Source organism: Pseudochaenichthys georgianus, chromosome 12 (assembly GCF_902827115.2).
Source record: "Pseudochaenichthys georgianus chromosome 12, fPseGeo1.2, whole genome shotgun sequence".
Taxonomy (NCBI): domain Eukaryota; kingdom Metazoa; phylum Chordata; class Actinopteri; order Perciformes; family Channichthyidae; genus Pseudochaenichthys; species Pseudochaenichthys georgianus.
The window spans coordinates 1,640,662-1,660,484 of record NC_047514.1 but is presented as its reverse complement, the minus strand read 5'-3'; the positions used below and the strand labels follow the sequence as shown (position 1 = coordinate 1,660,484).

Here is a 19,823-nt window from a genome sequence, read left to right as displayed (position 1 = left end):
CTATCGCCGGGCAAAAACATTTGTCACACACACTTACAGTGACTGACATACAAGTACATACACACTGATAGGTACACACACATGCATACATATTAACAGGCACATACAGCTACACAAGACACACACAGTCAGACACACAAACCCGAACATGCACATAAATACACACAGATGGGTACAACCACACACACACAGCCTCACACACACACACAAAGGCACACAAACTAACAAACAGATGCTCTCACACACACACACACACACACACACACACACACACACACACACACACACACACACACACACACACACACACACACACACCCGCTCTTATTTATACTCTTACACGCTGAGATGTTTATCAGGGAGAGCAGGGATTGTCTTTTCACACACTTTGCCAAACGCCCAGGTGGAGTCAGGACAGCGTGTGTTATGTTGTCATAGAAACGGCTACTGGTTACATAACACCTGACAAACACTTTCAATACACATTCAGTGACTTGATTGTTTCAGATTGCACGGCTGCATGTCTTTGTCAATGGATGACATCAGGAGAGGCTGAATAGGGAAGGGAAACTGATTGATACCTTGCATGTGTAGATGTAGCGGTTGTGTATGCTTGAAGTCAACACACTTGACTAAATAAACAAAAGGACACATTAGTATACTCGTAGAAATGACTTCATACGAAGTGGAAACGTCCAGATGCAGCGGAGTGTGATATCAGAGCCATTAATCTTCCTCTGTGTAGACATGCTTAGGAAGCCTCGTAATGGCTTCACACGTTACGTCGTGCAGTCCCGCATCTTTTCCGTCCTTCCTGTGCTTCATAAAGGACGACGTGTCCCGGCCTCTCTCCCGTCTCTTCTTCTTGTCATGCACTCCGCTGGGCCTCGTCATGGCCGACAGGTAGTCATGCAAACAGAACACACTGGAGGACAGAGTCATGCCTGTTCCTGACCGATGGAGCAATGCATTACTGACTGTACTCGACGAAACAGATGGCGCTCGGATGGTCTTTCACGAGCCTTCAGGAAGTGATGCGTTTTACATTTGCTTAGAATTAGTATGAGGAGGAAGGCCATGACTGGACATGTGAGGAAAGACACTCACCAGACTTTCCAGTCCAAAGTAAAAAGGACAATTCCACCTAAGAAAAGTTATAATGATAGTATACAGACAACGGTGAGGGAACAACATGTAACTTATCAAATCAAGAATATAGCAGAAAGCATATGATGATGTGTTTGGTATTTTACTCTAAACTTTGAACACACACACACACACACACACACACACACACAGACATTCACAGTGACACATACACATACCAGCAGTATACACACATCCATACACAGTGACAGCTACACAAAACATACACACTAAAATACACAGAAAGCATATTATGATGTCTTGGTATTTTACTCTAAACTTTGAACACACACACACACACACACACACACACACACACACACACACACACACACACACACACACATACATACCTGCAGTATACACACACACATACATACCTGCAGTATACACACACACACACATACATACATACAGTATACACACATACATACCTGCAGTATATACACACACACACACACACACACACACATATACACACACACACACATACATACATACTTGCAACACACACACACACACACACACACACACACACACACACACACACACACACCTCCAGTATACACACATCCATACACAGTGACAGGTACGTACAGCTACACAAAGCATACACACTAAAAGACACAGAAAGCATATTATGATGTCTTTGGTATTTTACTCTAAACTTTAACCGAATTGAACTTTATGTCTCAATCGGTTTGGTAGCAATAACAATGTATACCAAAAGTGTCTTTAGAATAATCATGTTGTTCAGAAATAGTTTGCTAGCTATTCCAGGAGATCAGAAAGCAGGGTGACGCAGGGTATAGCATACGCTTTTAACACATAATGGAAAGAGGCACCAAAGAAGACCAGCAGTGCTTTTCCATGGAGGCAGTTTGAGAGCTGGATCCCGATGCCTTAACACTTTTATCGTGTTTCCACGGCAACGGCGCCAGCTCACCAACTCACTGCCCAGCGAACACCAATATCTAAGAGGTGCTTACATCAAAGTCAGTATTAAAGTGAGCGACATCAGTTCAGTGTGTTGAAGAGTAGAAAGTTACTGGAAGAGTTTTGCTTGCAATTTAATCTGGCTTTGAAAGTATAAAAGCAACATGAGCCCAGTTTTGCCGTAGTCTGTCATTGGTGTCCTTGTGAGGAACATTGGTGGTGGCATTGCTTGGAAAAGCGGCGATGTCATGACGTGGCGCCTATCAGACTCTAGTTAGTGGAAAAGCAAATGGGTTTTTAGGAAATCCACAAGTTCACCAATCTCCAAACCAAAACTAGCCCCGGCATGGAACTCGAGCAAAGCAAATGTAAGTGGAAAATGGGTAAAGGTTTGTCAGACGAGTATGATTGCTCTGCAGCAGCAATTAAATCCGGTATCAGATCTCCCAGGTTTCCTCGTTAAAGGATCTGCATCACTTGTGAAGCAGCAGGATCGCATACCGTCTGAATGGGGAAGGATTTGATGGACACACGCTGAAAAAACAAAAACGTTGACTTTAATTAAATGTATTATGTCAACAGATTTCTCATCACTGTAATAGGCAATAATATTAAGTCGAACCTAATATTTTAACTTAATATTATTGCTTTCAACTAACCTTCGCGTCGAAAGGAGCCAGTTGAGGTGGTTCGGGCACCTAGTTAGGATGCCACCTGGGCGCCTCCCTAGGGAGGTGTTCCAGGCACGTCCGGCTGGGAAGAGACCGAGGGGTAGACCTAGGACCAGGTGGAGGGATTATATCTCTTCGCTGGCCTGGGAGCGCCTTGGGACCCCCCAGTCAGAGCTGGTTGATCTCGCCAGGGAAAGGAACGTTTGGGGCTCTCTGCTGGAACTGCTACCCCCGCGACCCGACCACGGATAAGCGGGAGAAGATGGATGGATGGAACTAACCTAATACAGTGATGGGAAATCTGTTGACATAATGCATTTAATTAAAGTCAACCTTTCAGTTTTTTCAGTGCATGGAGACTGGGTTTCGCTGAGCGTCAAAGAAGCAGGGAGACAGGAAGTAAAGCTCAGCAGACGGAGCCCAGCTGAAACACATTACACACGAGACTTCGTTTCTGTTGGGATGACATCAACCATACATATTTGAAAGGCATTTTGTGTTGTGTTATGCAGATGTCATAATTAAGTTTGAGCTGCCAGCACAGCTGATATCATGGACAGCCAATATCTCAGTGGAAGCAGGGTGTCTCGTGGAGAAGAATGCAACAGGCAGTGGAAAGGTTTCAAGCCAAGATTCAGGAAAGATTAGCAGTTTCTAACATGTTGTCTACGTCTGTATGGGAAAGCATATTTTCAGTGGCGCTACATTTCTGTTTTTTACGTCTTTTTTTACAATTAGTTATTTTGCCAACGTCCTTTTTTCACCAGCGACACTCCAGTTAGTGGCATAACATCCTGATGCTACTGTGATGGATAAAGGTGTCTGGGTGGATGATTTATTCAGGTCATACAAAAACCCTGACTTGCACTTCACTAACATGTTGTTTGATGCCGTTTATTCCATTTAAAGGGGCCCTATTATTACTTATTACAACAGAGCCGGCCAGCTAACCAATCAGAGCAGACTGGGCTCTGGTTTCAGACAGAGGGTGAAAAGAGGTGCTGCAGCACAGGAAGTATGAGAAAAAATAAATGGCTTTTTGAACATTAAAGCATGGAGACATGTCAGAGTCACGGCCCGTCCACACGGCGGCGTGCGTTGAAGCTTCAATGCTTCTGCCCATTCACTTTGAATGGGGCGACGTCCCGCTTTGCCGAACTGCATTGTGGGAGCGTTGCTCGCTTCAAAAGTTGAGCAATGATCAACTTTTGAAGCTTCGGCGGAAGCGTCAGCCAATCAAATCATATGCCAGTACAAGCTCTAACCAATCAAACCGTGTGCTTGTGTGTCCGGGGCGGGAGATTCAGGTGATTGGTTGTTGGTCGAGTTTCAGACAAGCTCACAGGCAAGCTTCGACGCACGCCGCCGTGTGGACGCTGCGTAAAGGAACAAAATATGAACCTGGAAATGAGCAGAATAGGGCCCCTTTAAAAGGTGCATAGTACCTGAAACCACTTCTACCAACATTACTTCTACTAACATGAGATGGCTATTTCATTCAGACCTATGAACTGTAGCTTGTTGAGTAGGATTTTATGATCGATCTGAAACTTTCTAGAAGGCAGCACAATCGTTTTTCTGGATGGAGCAGAGACTTTTATCAATGATTGAAACGGCAGCTGTGATTGTGCAGTGACCTCATGCTGCGGCTCTAATATGTTGAAATAATTGAATAGCTTTAATGTCAAATTGGAGCCAGATACAGTATCTGAGGTGTCCTTCGCCCTCTCAATGGAAGACCGCTGTCCAGGTTGCATGAAGGCCAGCCAGCGGAGGGTGGATCCAGAGACAGAAGGCGTCTGTGACATTAAGCGATCCGTACGCCAGGAAAGCAAGACTGGAAAATAGCATCTCTAGCTTTGTCAGGGCAGCAGTCGAGCTTTTGATCACTCAACACACACAGCCATTATACCCGATGCTGTCCAATAATTACTCATTGCAATCGTTAAAATGCATCTTGACAGTAGAGGGAGGGAGGCGTTTTCTGGTGACCCATAGTTTTTAGGATTCAAGACTCAATTCCTTTAATCATGTGAAAGATATGAGACGTCTGTTATCATGAACACAATGAAAGCTTCCAATCACTTTGTCCTAGTCTCAGTGGTGCTATACTGTACATGCGATGTCGTTAGAGGGTATAAAACAGAAGTGTATTTTAGTTGCAGAACCTAAAATTAAAGATTACTAATTTCCATGTTGCATCACTTTTAAAAGGGCTGATGTAATGTGTCCTGTTGGATCGCAGTTTGGAAAGATTGAGAAAGCAGTCAAATACATATATATTTTCTTAAGATCCACAATATAGCCTTCGCATATTACACGAACGAACAAAAATACACAGCTGCACAGAGCAACATACACACGAACACACACACTCTATTAAAAGGAAATAACAAACTACAGATATATAAAAACATTTGAAGAACATACGTGAATAATAGATGAAGTATAATCCTCCATCACTATGAAGCATCCAGGAGTCTCAGGTCTTCTGGGTCGGGTCTGCTCTCTGTTCCGAGAATAACCACTAAACATGGAAAAGCAGGTTTTAGTTATTATCGTGCACGTCCGCCGAAACACTTCCGATTTTTAAATCCCGACTTAAAATGCACATATTTGCCGCTGCTTTTAATTGAGCTGCCCATACTCACACTACAGTAGCCTTTTAGTCATGTATTCTGTACCTGCTGTGTTTATTTTATTTATTTATTTCATTACCTTTGCTTATTATGCCTGTTTTTAAATGCCTTTTTAATAATGTATCTGTTCTTAAATGTCTGTTGCTTTTAATCTGTAAAGCACTTTGAATCGCCACGTGCTGAAAAGTGCTATATAAATAAAATTGCCTTGCCTTGCCTCGTTGATAAACCTACCACCATTTTTTTTTTTTAAGTACCGCTTTCTAGATAAGGATTTAAAAAAGGCGAGATTAATATTTTTCTTATGTTGCAATTGTGTCTTGACATTTTTAAAGATTCATTTTGTATTAAAAAAGATAAATTGATTCAGTTGTCCCCAATATTTAGATTTTTTTGTCATTGGAAAATCCTTATACTTCAGGACAGTAAACATCTTCACACACACACACATTCACAGTGACAGACACACATACATAAACACACACTGGTAGATACACACACACACACACACACACACACACACACACACACACAGATATATACACACACGAACACACACACACAGTACACCTCCAGTCAAATATACCAATTACATTTTCATTAACCCTTTTCTTTACCGTACTTCAACAGTTTTCACAGGTGCAGTATGGCTCATCAGTTTATTGAAGTCCTGTGAATGTTATGACCGCACTTTCCCCATCACCGCCACCTGGTCTTTTCCAAAGCCCTATTAAAATGCTATTTCTTTCTCCATCTTCCACATCGTATCCCAACTTCTGACGTATCCACTTAAACATGTCCAGACAATAAAAGAAAAAGTCTAGTAATCACTCCAAGAGAAAATGGTCTCCCTTGAACCATGTCTGTTCTTGCCTTTGTTTGTGGATCAAAATACAAAGCATGGGTGGATTGCGTTTAAGGCTGCTCTGGGAACAGATCGGTAGCCTTTTTTTCTTTCAAAAAAATAAACCGCAGGATTATAGAGAGAACATAATTATGGGATACCACCAGACTGAGATGAAATAAGTGAGAAATGATTGTAAAACTGCTGTCTGAAGAGAGTCCAATTGAAACACATGCTTATGCTTATGGAATGAACAAGGCCTGCTAGCCGTAATTTTTTGCAAGAGTAGATATTAATACATGGGGTGATAAAGTATTTAACAAGTGTGAAACTCAATTTTCGTGCTTGAGTTTATTGTTATGAGCTGGCCAATGTGGAGGTTAACTCCTAATGGACGCAATGGGATCAATAAATGTACGTTTAAAGTTAAATTATAGACTGACAACTAATTTATTCCCTCATATGACCCAGATCAAGAAGCTTAAACATCTTAAATCCATTCTCAAGTTGATGACTCAAACTGGCTTCGTGCCTCTGCAGATGTCTTTCTGTTAAGTATACTTGGTGTTCTTCCTTGGATTGACTTGACTTGTGAAAATTAGCAGTTTTATTAAGATTCTTCCAATAAAGCTTTGAACACCGGAGTCCCTCAGGGCTATGTACTCAGACCATTCGTGTTTACACTGTGCACACATGACTGCAGCTCTCAACATGAAGAGAATCCTTGCAACATTTCAGATGACACTACCATCATTGAGAGGAAATAAACAACCTTTCAGACAGGTGTTTAGAGAACGACTTGCTGCCAAATTGATCATCACACATCTTGGTGAATATAGCTCAGAAATAGCTGAATTTCTTAAGGAAACTTAGTAAAGTGAATATCCTTGCCAAGTTCTTATAAAAGAAAAATCTTGTTTATCTCAATGGAATTCATCCTGACTGGAAACCTTTAAAAACTGGCATGAATAATGCTCAGCCCAGGACGGAAAGGCTTGATTAAAGTTGCCCAATACATCATTGGTACCATTCAACCAAACGTGATATTTGAGAAAAGTGGGCTGCGCAGAGGAAAGGGATATTAAAAAACAGTAATTACGTTTTTTAATAATTAATAATAATAATTCCTTGCATTTATTATAGCACTTTTCCAGTGCTCAAAGAAAGCGCTTTACAGATACACATTACACATACATGTATTTGTTATACATGCAATGGTCACTGTGGACAATACCCACAGGAGCAAGTTCAGGTGAAGTGTCTTGTTTTTAAACTAGGCCTTGACAAAAGGCCCATTCACAACACAGGGCTTCAACATTGGGTACCATATTGACGTGTTGGTAATCCAGCCCTCCAGCCTAACTTAAAATGGACCTATCATGCTATATTTGAATACTATATTGTAGGGCCATACCTATATAAAACATGTATGTGAAGTTTTTTTTTGAAAATACCAAACAGATCATGCATTTTAGCCATGCCTCATTTCGCTCTATTTGCTCTATTCCAGCCCTGTCTTCACAAGGGCTGATTCTGTGGCAAATGAGCTGCAGCTGACCACGCCCCCCTGCAAAGGAGGGGGCGAGGCACGAGCGTCATGTTACCATGCGGTTACCATGCGGTTACCATGCCACGCAACCTCTCATTCCCCTGATAGGTGGAGAGTTGGCCATAGGCGGAGCACCCCGTTTCTGACGTCAGAGCAATTTCAAATCTGTATCAGTCTGTATCAGATCCATTGCAGCCCCGTTTTTAGAGATTTAGGTATGGAGGAAAAGAGAGGGGGTTGTGTTTTCTGACACTTGGTGAGTTCCCTGACACACCGGGGACACATATTCATATTCATGTATAAAAGACATACAAAAGTGCATTTTGCATAATAGGTCCCCTTTAAAGTCATTATAAACAGACACCTTTAAAGTAATTATAAACAGACACCTTTTTTACTTAGTTCATTCTACATGTGTGGCCCACCAACCAACTACAGCTGATATTGATTAACATTTAGTTGGTACTTGTGTAGATTTAAACTCTGCCAGTCCTCCACTTAAATCATAACGATGCATGAGTGGATATTTGTAATAATATTCTCCAGTGCATGGTTACCACCACATGAGACACACACTGCCTAATGGAAGAACTGAGGTAATGGGTATTTCACCAGAGAAGCTCAGTGATCTGGAGCCAATACATACTGCCCACTTAGGATTCCTACATCTCTTACCTCCTGTTGAATGTTCAGTTAAATTAACCTCAGCCTTGTGCACAGTAAAGTCTTGGAGCCCTGAGGTGTGTGTTTCCTAGTTTCCATAAGCCAGGAGAGGCCTTTCTAACTTGTGCTCCCACTGTACATTCTTACACAATTTAGCATCATGCCTTGGTGACAGCTGCTTGGTGTTTTGTCCCAAACATGATTTACAATTGCAATAGCGTATTCCCTGTTTGGGAGATATGGGTCTGTAGGGCTTCTACATCTGCTCTCTACTTATCAAACTGAACGCACACAGTTGGAGATTCCCACAGAGAAACAAACTGAATCTATTGATTATTTATTGAGTATCTTATAGCTTGTACCTTGGCCATTACACATTTGAATGGCTTAAGACTTAAGAGTTCAACTTATGCACCAGCAATTGCAATGGTCTTGCTTGTTTGAAGTGAATGTCAGCACTTCTCTTGATGTCCTTATGGTTTATTGCACTCAGTCAGTCGCTTTGGATAAGTGTCAGATTATTATCTGATAAACTGCATCAGAATGAGCCTGGCTCTCAAGTAGGGTTGCAAAGGGGCGGAAAGTTTCCATGGGAAGTTAAGCTGGGGAATTTTGGAAACAAAAAAACATGACATTTCAACAGATTTCTTTTTTAACGTAGAACAGAACAAGTTTTAATTATTTTATTGAACAATTATTTGTTTCATTGAAGGACGAATTAAATAGTTAAATATTACTCATCCCCCCCAACCCCACTCATTAAACAATGATCAAAAATGCACCCCCCATCCAAAAATCCCATTCAAAATGTTAAATGAAAAGAGCCCCTCTCCCTCCACAAAGTCCCATTAAACATGCAAATCTTCCTTCAAGCGATCCTCTGCATTTTGGCTAAACCCTTTCAGTCAACGGGCTCTTCCTGGGCCTCATCAACATCCAACTCTTCCTCTTCCTCTTCACTGTCCAGCCTGTTGAGGATGGCTCTGTGTCCGGCTCAGAGAACCTTAGGTTTGCCCGAATGCCAACCAGTTTTTCCACTCTCACCTTTGTGTGGTCTCAATAGCCATACCGTAAGCAGCGTGCTATGGCATGGATATTCAAGTGTACTTGAATGGCATCTGTTTGTTTTAGTCAAGATTATGCTAAAATATACTTTCCCCAACTACCGTACTTTCCGGACTATAAAGCGCACCTGCATATAAGCCGCAGCAGCTAAATTGTCCGTCTGTCTTGCTCTCGTTCTGTCTCTCGTTCCACTTTTACTTTGGCGCGCTACCTGTCTCACTCTTTTCCGGCCTCCAGCTTTTCCTGCTGGAGCCCGCCGCTTAAAGGTGGCGGGCGCGGACCGGTCCTAGAGCCCGTAGAGTTAAAGGTGGTTAATTTTACCTGTGAAATCCATAGATTTAGGAGGTTCCCTAGTGGCCGTTAGCTGTACAAAGAAAATGGGGAAAAAAGTCGCGGCTTATAGTCCGAAAAGTACGGTACATTTAAGTTCCCCATGAAGAGCCAACCTTCAATTTAGAAAATTCCCAGTTTATTCGCATAAATTCCCGTGGAAAGTTTCCATCTTTGAAAATTCCCGGAATTTTGCAACCCTCCTCTCAAGTGGAATAGTCTACTACCATTGAAACTTCAGCTACAAATGATGCATCAACAGTCAGTCAGGATGTGTCTGTAATAAAGTTTAAACGGAATGAAATATAAAACAAGCTCACATTTCACTTCATCCAAGGGGTGGGGTTACTGTACTGTCGGGCGCAGAGCTTAGGACTTCTCACAAAACTCACACACAACTACAAAAACATGAATTCAAAACGAGTAAGCGATCACACAACCACAACATCCCATTCATAGAAATGAATCCTTCTTCAATAGACATCTTTCCTTCATTGTCTCTGTAAGCAGTCACTGGAAGTAACCGCTGTAGGTCTGGAGCCTCTGTGATAATGGCAGCTAAAGTTACACTGCGATGCTTAATTAGCCCTGCAGCCATTTCAACACATGGGACCAGGCGGAAACCAAGATGGTGTAGTGTTCGAACTCAGAATAATGTGTGGGCGAGAGAGTCTGTGAAGCCTTTTGTCTCGCTTGAACATGAGAAATAGGATTCATCCATGTTTTGGAAAGCTGTTAGCCAGCAAGCTGTTAATTGTTAGATCACTGCTAAACATATGTTGCCTGCCAGTTACTAAACAGCTTCTGATGTATGAACAGCTCCCTCTGGACTGGAGTCCAGCTAACCTAAAGTATCCTTGGAAAACCAGGTCTGATTTATAATTTGACTGCCAAAGGAAACATGTACTGTAAACGATGTCCGACCACCTCGTACAGAATGAGTTAATCTATGCAAACATCTGAAATCATAGTTGTATTCCTGTGCTGTGGTTTTTAACGGTAATATCTTGGAGATTTTACAAAACCATTTGGTGTGTAACTTCATATTCTGTGTTTATTTATTCAAAAAGTGTGGTTCGCCCCGGTGAGGCTCAGAGTGAGTTTCCTGTCTGGTATTTAGTAACTGTTTAAACACAGTAATTAAGACAAATTATAGGAAAGTGAGAGACGAAAGTGATGTTTTCCAGGTCGGTTTTACAACACGATACATTTGATGTGTTTGTGTGGTTTCTCCTCCTGTTCTGGAATCAAGAAATCAGACCTTCAGCGTGAATTATCTTTTGTAAAGGCACAAAAAAAGTATATGTATTACACAGTATTATACATGTACCACCTGTATGACTTACAAGCTTGCTCCGTTTATTCATGCTTTACTGATCTGCTGTTGCTTGTTTGAGCCCCAGTGTGTAACAATAACAACGTGTATCGGTGTGTGCGTAACGTCGCCCAAATCCAGATGTTCTGTCGTTAAAAGGAATGGGTGTGTGTACATTTGATTCATTGCTCTCGTCTGCAGAACTTCATTGCAGAAGTGAACACTTTGTCAAAGCAAAGCTGGAGTCAGGATGTGGCGTCTTGTCTCCTGCAGGGATCTACCTGTTGGACATGATCTACATCGACTCAGCCTATCCTGCGTCAGACAGCATCATCGAGACGGAGCAGCGGACCAATAAGATGAACAACCCTCCTGAGGGTCATCTCCGACCTGCAGGTGTCCCTGCAGCTATGGTAACAATCTGATTACACTCGAGACCATAGTGTGATGGGAATACAACACATTACTATTAAGATACTGGAAGTCTGCAAGTTAGGATCACAACAACTTCTGTCCCATGTGATCGTGTTCTTTATTAGGATCCCCATTAGCACTAGCACTAGCATTGGCTATTCTTCCTGGGCTCCTCACACACTCAAAACATACATAAACATACAACAAAATTAAAACAAAACAAAACAGCTCATAATTTCATGCAATGTACAGTGCTGTATGAAGTGAAAACTAAAATGGTCATCAATTATCTTATCCTAACGGCCCGTCCACACAGCGGCGTGCGTTGAAGCTTCAGCGCTTCTGCCCATTCACTTTGAATGGGGAGACGTCACGTTTCGCCGAACTGCATTGTGGGAGCGAAGCGTAGATTTGCTTGCGTTGCTCGCAACGAAAGTTGAGCAATGTTCAACTTTTGAAGCTTCGGCGGAAGCTCTAGCCAATCAAACCGCTGCTTGTGTGTCCAGGGAGGGAGATTCATCTGATTGGTTGTTGGTCGAGTTTCAGACACGCCCGCCGGCAAGCTTCAACGCACGCCGCTGTGTACCGGCATATGATTCGATTGGCTGACGCTTCTGCCGAGGCTTCAAAAGTTGAACATTGCTCAACTTTTGCAGCGAGCCACGCCAGCAAAGCTCCGCTTCCCACAATGCAGTTCGGCAAAAAGTGACCTCATTCAAGTGAATGGTGAAGCTTTCAACGCACGCCGCTGTGTGGAAGAAAATACAAATAAGTGTACATAATAATATATGCAATACATAGCCACAGTTCACATTGACTTTGTAATACTTCAATATCTTTTTAGCAACCTTTTGAAATGCACTTGAGCATGTTGCTGAGTGATGTGGACCGGAGAAGAGTTGCAGCCGACCACGGCTCTGTCCTGTTTTCTGTCCCATCTTTGATTTAGATTTAGATAATACAAACCTTCCTTCCATTGTATGTCGTGTTTGATAGTTATGTTGTGCATATTGCGCTATAAACCTTTGTGATAATACATCTGGTGAGTGAGTCACTGTAATATCTCTGACAACATTTAATAAAATAGAAGTTGACCTCTGTCTGACAGTTAACCATTTCCAGCACTCTGGTTCTGCAGGAGCTCTGCAGTGCACATCGTGCTGCCTTATGTTGTGCTACTTGTAGTTTGTTTAAATCTGTTTCAGCAAGCACTCGACCGTAAAACCAAACAATAATCAAGCTGCCACAGAACCAAAACTTGTCTACTGCCAGTTATTCAATGCAGCGTTTGCACATACTATTGAAACATCATGTCGTCTTCAACGTCGTCCTTCGGCAGCAGGAACTTCCTCAGGTGTTCATCCTCAGAACTACAAGGTGCCCATCGTCACATGATAGCAGATGTGATGAACCGTCTCATACTTTGGAAATAAATGAGCATGCTTGTGGTTAAATAGGCTTTTGACTGAAACACACCATTTCCTGCAGTCAGGCCAGTTTGAATGAAACACATGCAGGTTCCTTTTCCTGTATAGCAGGGGTGTCAAACTCAAGGCCCGGGGGCCAAAATCCGGCCCGCGACTTATTTTATGTGGCCCGCAAGAGATTGCAAAGAATATTATAATACGTTTATTATACGGTTACATACTACTTTACAGTATATCTACATATGTTCATTTAAAATTAATTTCTTATTTTATAGTTATTTATTTATCTTTGAGTTTATCCTTAATTTTATGAATCTGTGCTGTCCTGTTTTTCAATCTCACACCTGTTGCTGTTAAACTACTGGGCAATTCCTTCCCCACGGGGATTAATAAAGGTTAGCTTATCTATTTTACAGAAGCACGTTGCCCATAAACTACAATGTCCCACAATGCATCTCATGTTGTGACATGAAAGAGACTTTCAAGTGTTTTTCCCTCGACTTCTGCTTTCCGACGTAGTTAATTATGAAGTTATTACCCTATCCAATAATAATCCAATGCCGAGGCAATAATATAATATAACACATTATTTCATATATATTATGTATTTATATAGTTACAACCGGCCCTTTGAGTGCAACCATAATGCTGATGTGGCCCACGAGGAAATTGAGTTTGACACCCCTGCTGTATAGCAAACATATTAAAATGATATATTTGCATGGGTTCTTCTTCTGTCCGAGACAAACGGGCCTGATGAAAACAGCTGGTAAAAGCACTGAGTCAGCAGCTTTGGAGCCACTGCGAGTTCAAGGGTCTTCAGCTTTTCTTCTGATTACTCAACATGCCATCGTTCAGCATCGTTTTACCAGAAGCCAAGTTATCAGCAGAGGTCTCCTACTCTCTAAAACAAGCACACTTACTTATTAAAGCTTAAAAACACAGAATAAAGCAGTTTCTTGTTAAAGATTTGAGTGTCCCCGGTTAACACAGGCCATAGGGAACACAAGCTAAAGTTTCCTCAGGTTGTTTCAAGACGTCCGATAAATCGCTTATCCGGTTAAAATACACAGTTCAAAAGCACCAACAACTGCATGACAAATCATAAGTGTATTCGTAGACATCTTAATCCAGACACGTTCCATAATACTGTCTTATTTCACTTCCTTCCTTCCTTCATCCTTGTATTCACTATATTCCACTTCTAGTTGTAAATGTTGTGTGTCTATCGTCACTAGATTGAGTGTTTCATCTCCTATCCCTTGTTCCTTCAGATTACTTGGTGACTCTGCCTCATGTCCAGAAGTATCTGCTGTCAGTTCGCTACATCGAGGAACTCCAGAAGTTTGTAGAGGATGACAACTTCAAGTAAGCTCCGAAATAACCAAGACTTCCCCTAAAAACTCGGTCGACCTCGACTTCATCCTGCATCCTTTCCTGACTGTAATCAAACTGACGAAAGCCTTTGCGTTGCAGGCTGTCTCTAAAGATTGAACCTGGCAACAGTTCCCCTCGCATCGCTTCCTCCAAAGAAGACCTGGCAGGTGAGACACACACCGATTACAAACTTGTTTATTGGAATCACCTATTTTGTTTTTATTAATACTATTAGTTTAACTGTCACAGCAGAGCAGACAGAATGGACTCGAACGCAATTCAGAAGCAGGCAGTTTACACAAACGTCAGGTAAAATACATGTCGTTAAAACGAGTAACAAAAGCTCAAAGCAACAAAACAGACAAAGACAGAGAAAAGGGCACTGGGTGGATCTCTGTCTCTTAAATTGCCTCCACGTTTAACCAACATGTGAGTAGAGAAACGATCACTGCACCCAACCCAGTCTCACTGCAGCAATATTTCATAATGTCATAATGTCAGCTGGGTGGAGGTGACGCCATGCCCAGTTTGGAGCTTTCTAGCAATGAGGAACTGTAGATCTTAACTACCGTACTTTTCGGACTATAAAGCGCACCTGCATATAAGCCGCAGCAGCTAAATTGTCCGTCTGGCTTGCTCTCGTTCTGTCTCTCGGTTCCACTTTTATTTTGGCGCGCTACCTGCCTCACTCTTTTCCCCCGCTTAGAGGTGGCGGGCGCGGACCGGTCCTAGAGCCCATAGAGTTAAAGGTGGTTAATTTTACCTGTGAAATCCATAGATTTAGGAGGTTCCCTAGTGGCTGTTAGCTGTACAAAAAAAAAGGGGGAAAAAGTCGCGGCTTATAGTCCGAAAAGTACGGTACTTGAAGACTGTCCAAGAGTCCGGTTTATTAAAATAGTTATTGAAGAGGGTAGGCTGGTTTGGATGAGTGCGTAAGGTGTAAATATGGACCGATGTTTGTTGGGTGGGTTAGAAGCCATCATGGATTTTATATGGGACATTTTGATGAGACTTTCGGATGCTACAGAAGTGTTTACGGAGGTTCCCTCTGTAATAACAGTTGTCAAAATGGTTAAATACGGGAGAAATCAGTAGAGGTGGAAGAAGTATTCAAATGCTTTACTTAAAAGTACCAATACATTAGTGTCAAAATACTTCATTACAGTGAACGTCATGCATTCAAAATACTTACTTACCTAAGTAAAAGTACTATTTGTTACGATCTCAGGCACTTAGGATGTTGGACCCAATTGCAGACAGGGAGACGGAGGTAAAGTATTGTAAGATACCGTACTTTTCGGACTATAAAGCGCACCTGCATATAAGCCCGCAGCAGCTAAATTGTCCGTCTGTCTTGCTCTCGTTCTGTCTCTCTCGGTTCCACTTTTACTTTGGCGCGCTACCTGTCTCACTCTTTTCCGGCCTCCAGCTTTTCCTGCTGGAGCCCGCCGCTTAGAGGTGGCGGGCGCGGACCGGTCCTAGAGCCCATAGAGTTAAAGGTGGTTAATTTTACCTGTAAAATCCATAGATTTAGGAGGTCCCCTAGTGGCCGTTAGCTGTACCAAAAGAATGGGGGGGAAAGTCGCGGCTTATAGTCCGAGAAGTACGGTACTTTATTTTTCCATGACTGGCAAAAATGAACAAAAAGGTAACCACCAAAACTCTAGTCGAGATGACAAATCAGAGAACAAAAAATGAAGGCGCTCACGCAGGGAGGAATCAAAACCCTTTCATGAGTACCAGGAGCATAGACCAGACGGACTGACACTGACACTGGGAGACAGGGGAATTTAGACACAGGGTAACTAGACACAGGTGGGAACAAAAAGCTACTTTACATTTGTATGCGGACGATACCGTGATGTGCTCTGCAGGTCCCTCCATTCAGGAGGCTGGTGTTAAATTACAGGCTGTTTTTAACACTATTCAGACTCAGCTCTCTGAGCTAAAGCTTCTTTTAAATGTGGATAAAACCAAGGTAACGCTCTTTTCTAAAGCAAAGAGACACCAGAGCCTGTTTTAGATATTGTAACTACGCAAGGAATAAAATTGAAGTTGTTGCCTGTTACAAATACCTTGGTATCTGGCTTGATGATTGTCTCTCTTTTAAACTTCAGGTCACTAACCTGCTTAAAAAGCTGAGGGTTAGGCTAGGGTTCTTTCTTCCTGTTTCTCGCTTGAGGCCAGGAAAAGGCTCTGTGACCTTTGACCTGTGCTGGACTATGGGGATCTGGTCTATATGAATGCACCTGCCCATTGCCTGGTCAAGTTAGATGCTGCGTATCACAGCGCACTGAGATGTGTGACAAACTGTAAAGCATTAACCCATCACTGTACCCTGTATGCAAGGGCAGGTTTGCTTTCACTAGCTGTACGGAGGCTCAGTCACTGGTACATTTTATATACAAAGCCATGCTAGGGAAACTTCCATCTTATATCTGCTCCCTGATCTCACGGAGAATTGTAAGTGGCTATTGCCTGAGATCGAATGCTGTGGTTTTATTAAATGCGCCAACTGCTAGGACTGTCTTAGGGAAGACAGCTTTTAGATGCAGCTCCTCTGTCTTGGAACAGTCTGCAAATTAAATGGAAACTGAACAATCTGGTGCCACTAAATGTTTTTAAAGCTCGGTTGGATGCTACTCAACCGGAAGCTGTTGGTACCTGTTCATGTGGATAATTATGTAAATGATGCTGGATGATGTCCTTTTGTTGTTCTGTTTATGTTTTTATGTTTCATGTGGAACTACTTGAACAGGTCTCCCTTGGAAAAGAGATCAATGATCTCAATGGGATTTATCTGTATAAATAAAGGTTTGAAATGAAATGAACAATCAGGGGCGGGCTGACACTGATGAGCACAGGGGACACACACGGAGTGACAGGTGAAAACAATCAGGAAATTAGACACACCAGGGAAACTCAAACTGACGACAGACACGAAACACGGGGGAAAGAGACCAGACGAGACACAGGGGAAACATGACGAGGAGAACGGAAACACACCTAGACGTAGAAACGTGACATGACACATAACCTATTAACACAATGTGCTTCAGGTATACAGATGTAAATAATTATTGTGCAGAAGAATGTATATAATTATATTTATATGTGACATCAGGTACATTTTACTGTTGTAGATAACAAAGTAAAATATGTAAACAATTGGACTCTTTTGTGACTTAAAGAGGTGCATTTTTAGATATGCTGTTATTATATTGTTTCTCTTTTTAAATGTAGTGGAGTAGAAGTATAAAGTAGCACTTATGGAAGTACGTTAAGTACAATACCTCAAAATTGTACAGTAATTGAGTAAGGGTACTTTGTTACTTCCCACCTCTGGGTATCCTGGTTCCAGTAACAGGGACTGTCCCGTTTAGATTTCCAATTTGAAACGTTTTACTAGGTATTCAGAACTCTTCTGCTGAGCGTGCAGAATGCTAGCTTAGCCACCATGAACTAGCGTGTGTCTTAACGAGCTAATCGTGGAGTGATTAAGGCGTTGTGAGGCAGGGGAACTCATTATAGCGGGTTCCTGTAACTCGACTTTACCACACATATGTTCCGTGATTTCCAAATTGTAAACTTTTTCCTCTTGTTTGTGGGAAAGGTTCTAAAACAAAGAAACATTCCTTACCACATTATCAGTTTCCCCACGAAGCCAGTCCCCTCAGACCGCATGGCAGCTGTGTGTTGGTGTTTGTGTGTGTTGTGTGTGTGTTTGTGTGTGTGTGTGTGTGTGTGTTTTGTGTGGTGTGTTGTGTTGTGGTTCTTAAGGAAACTTAGTAAAGTGAATATCCTTGCCAAGTTCTTATAAAAGAAAAATCTTGTTTATCTCAATGGAATTCATCCTGACTGGAAACCTTTAAAACTGGCATGAATAATGCTCAGCCCAGGACGGAAAGGCTTGATTAAAGTTGCCCAATACATCATTGGTACCATTCAACCAAACGTGATATTTGAGAAAAGTGGGCTGCGCAGAGGAAAGGGATATTAAAAAACAGTAATTACGTTTTTAATAATTAATAATAATAATTCCTTGCATTTATTATAGCACTTTTCCAGTGCTCAAAGAAAGCGCTTTACAGATACACATTACACATACATGTATTTGTTATACATGCAATGGTCACTGTGGACAATACCCACAGGAGCAAGTTCAGGTGAAGTGTCTTGTTTTTAAACTAGGCCTTGACAAAAGGCCCATTCACAACACAGGGCTTCAACATTGGGTACCATATTGACGTGTTGGTAATCCAGCCCTCCAGCCTAACTTAAAATGGACCTATCATGCTATATTTGAATACTATATTGTAGGGCCATACCTATATAAAACATGTATGTGAAGTTTTTTTTTGAAAATACCAAACAGATCATGCATTTTAGCCATGCCTCATTTCGCTCTATTTGCTCTATTCCAGCCCTGTCTTCACAAGGGCTGATTCTGTGGCAAATGAGCTGCAGCTGACCACGCCCCCCTGCAAAGGAGGGGGCGAGGCACGAGCGTCATGTTACCATGCGGTTACCATGCGGTTACCATGCCACGCAACCTCTCATTCCCCTGATAGGTGGAGAGTTGGCCATAGGCGGAGCACCCCGTTTCTGACGTCAGAGCAATTTCAAATCTGTATCAGTCTGTATCAGATCCATTGCAAGCCCCGTTTTTAGAGATTTAGGTATGGAGGAAAGAGAGGGGGTTGTGTTTTCTGACACTTGGTGAGTTCCCTGACACACCCGGGGACACATATTCATATTCATGTATAAAAGACATACAAAAGTGCATTTTGCATAATAGGTCCCCTTTAAAGTCATTATAAACAGACACCTTTAAAGTAATTATAAACAGACACCTTTTTTACTTAGTTCATTCTACATGTGTGGCCCACCACCAACTACAGCTGATATTGATTAACATTTAGTTGGTACTTGTGTAGATTTAAACTCTGCCAGTCCTCCACTTAAATCATAACGATGCATGAGTGGATATTTGTAATAATATTCTCCAGTGCATGGTTACCACCACATGAGACACACACTGCCCTAATGGAAGAACTGAGGGTAATGGGTATTTCACCAGAGAAGCTCAGTGATCTGGAGCCAATACATACTGCCCACTTAGGATTCCTACATCTCTTACCTCCTGTTGAATGTTCAGTTAAATTAACCTCAGCCTTGTGCACAGTAAAGTCTTGGAGCCCTGAGGTGTGTGTTTCCTAGTTTCCATAAGCCAGGAGAGGCCTTTCTAACTTGTGCTCCCACTGTACATTCTTACAACAATTTAGCATCATGCCTTGGTGACAGATGCTTGGTGTTTTGTCCCAAACATGATTTACAATTGCAATAGCGTATTCCCTGTTTGGGAGATATGGGTCTGTAGGGCTTCTACATCTGCTCTCTACTTATCAAACTGAACGCACACAGTGGAGATTCCCACAGAGAAACAA

General features: G+C 42.1%; 1 protein-coding gene across 1 annotated transcript in view; it reads left to right on the top strand.

The window, feature by feature from the left end:
- The window catches only part of LOC117456503 (ras-specific guanine nucleotide-releasing factor RalGPS1-like), a 45,746-nt gene extending 34,037 nt beyond the window's left edge, over window positions 1–11,709 (top strand). Inside the window, exons 9-10 of the mRNA XM_034096415.2 lie at window positions 11,432–11,571; window positions 11,698–11,709. Coding sequence (XP_033952306.1) covers window positions 11,432–11,571; window positions 11,698–11,709 — 152 coding nt within the window. The remainder of the gene's footprint in view (window positions 1–11,431; window positions 11,572–11,697) is intronic.
- Window positions 11,710–19,823: the final 8,114 nt, after the last annotated feature.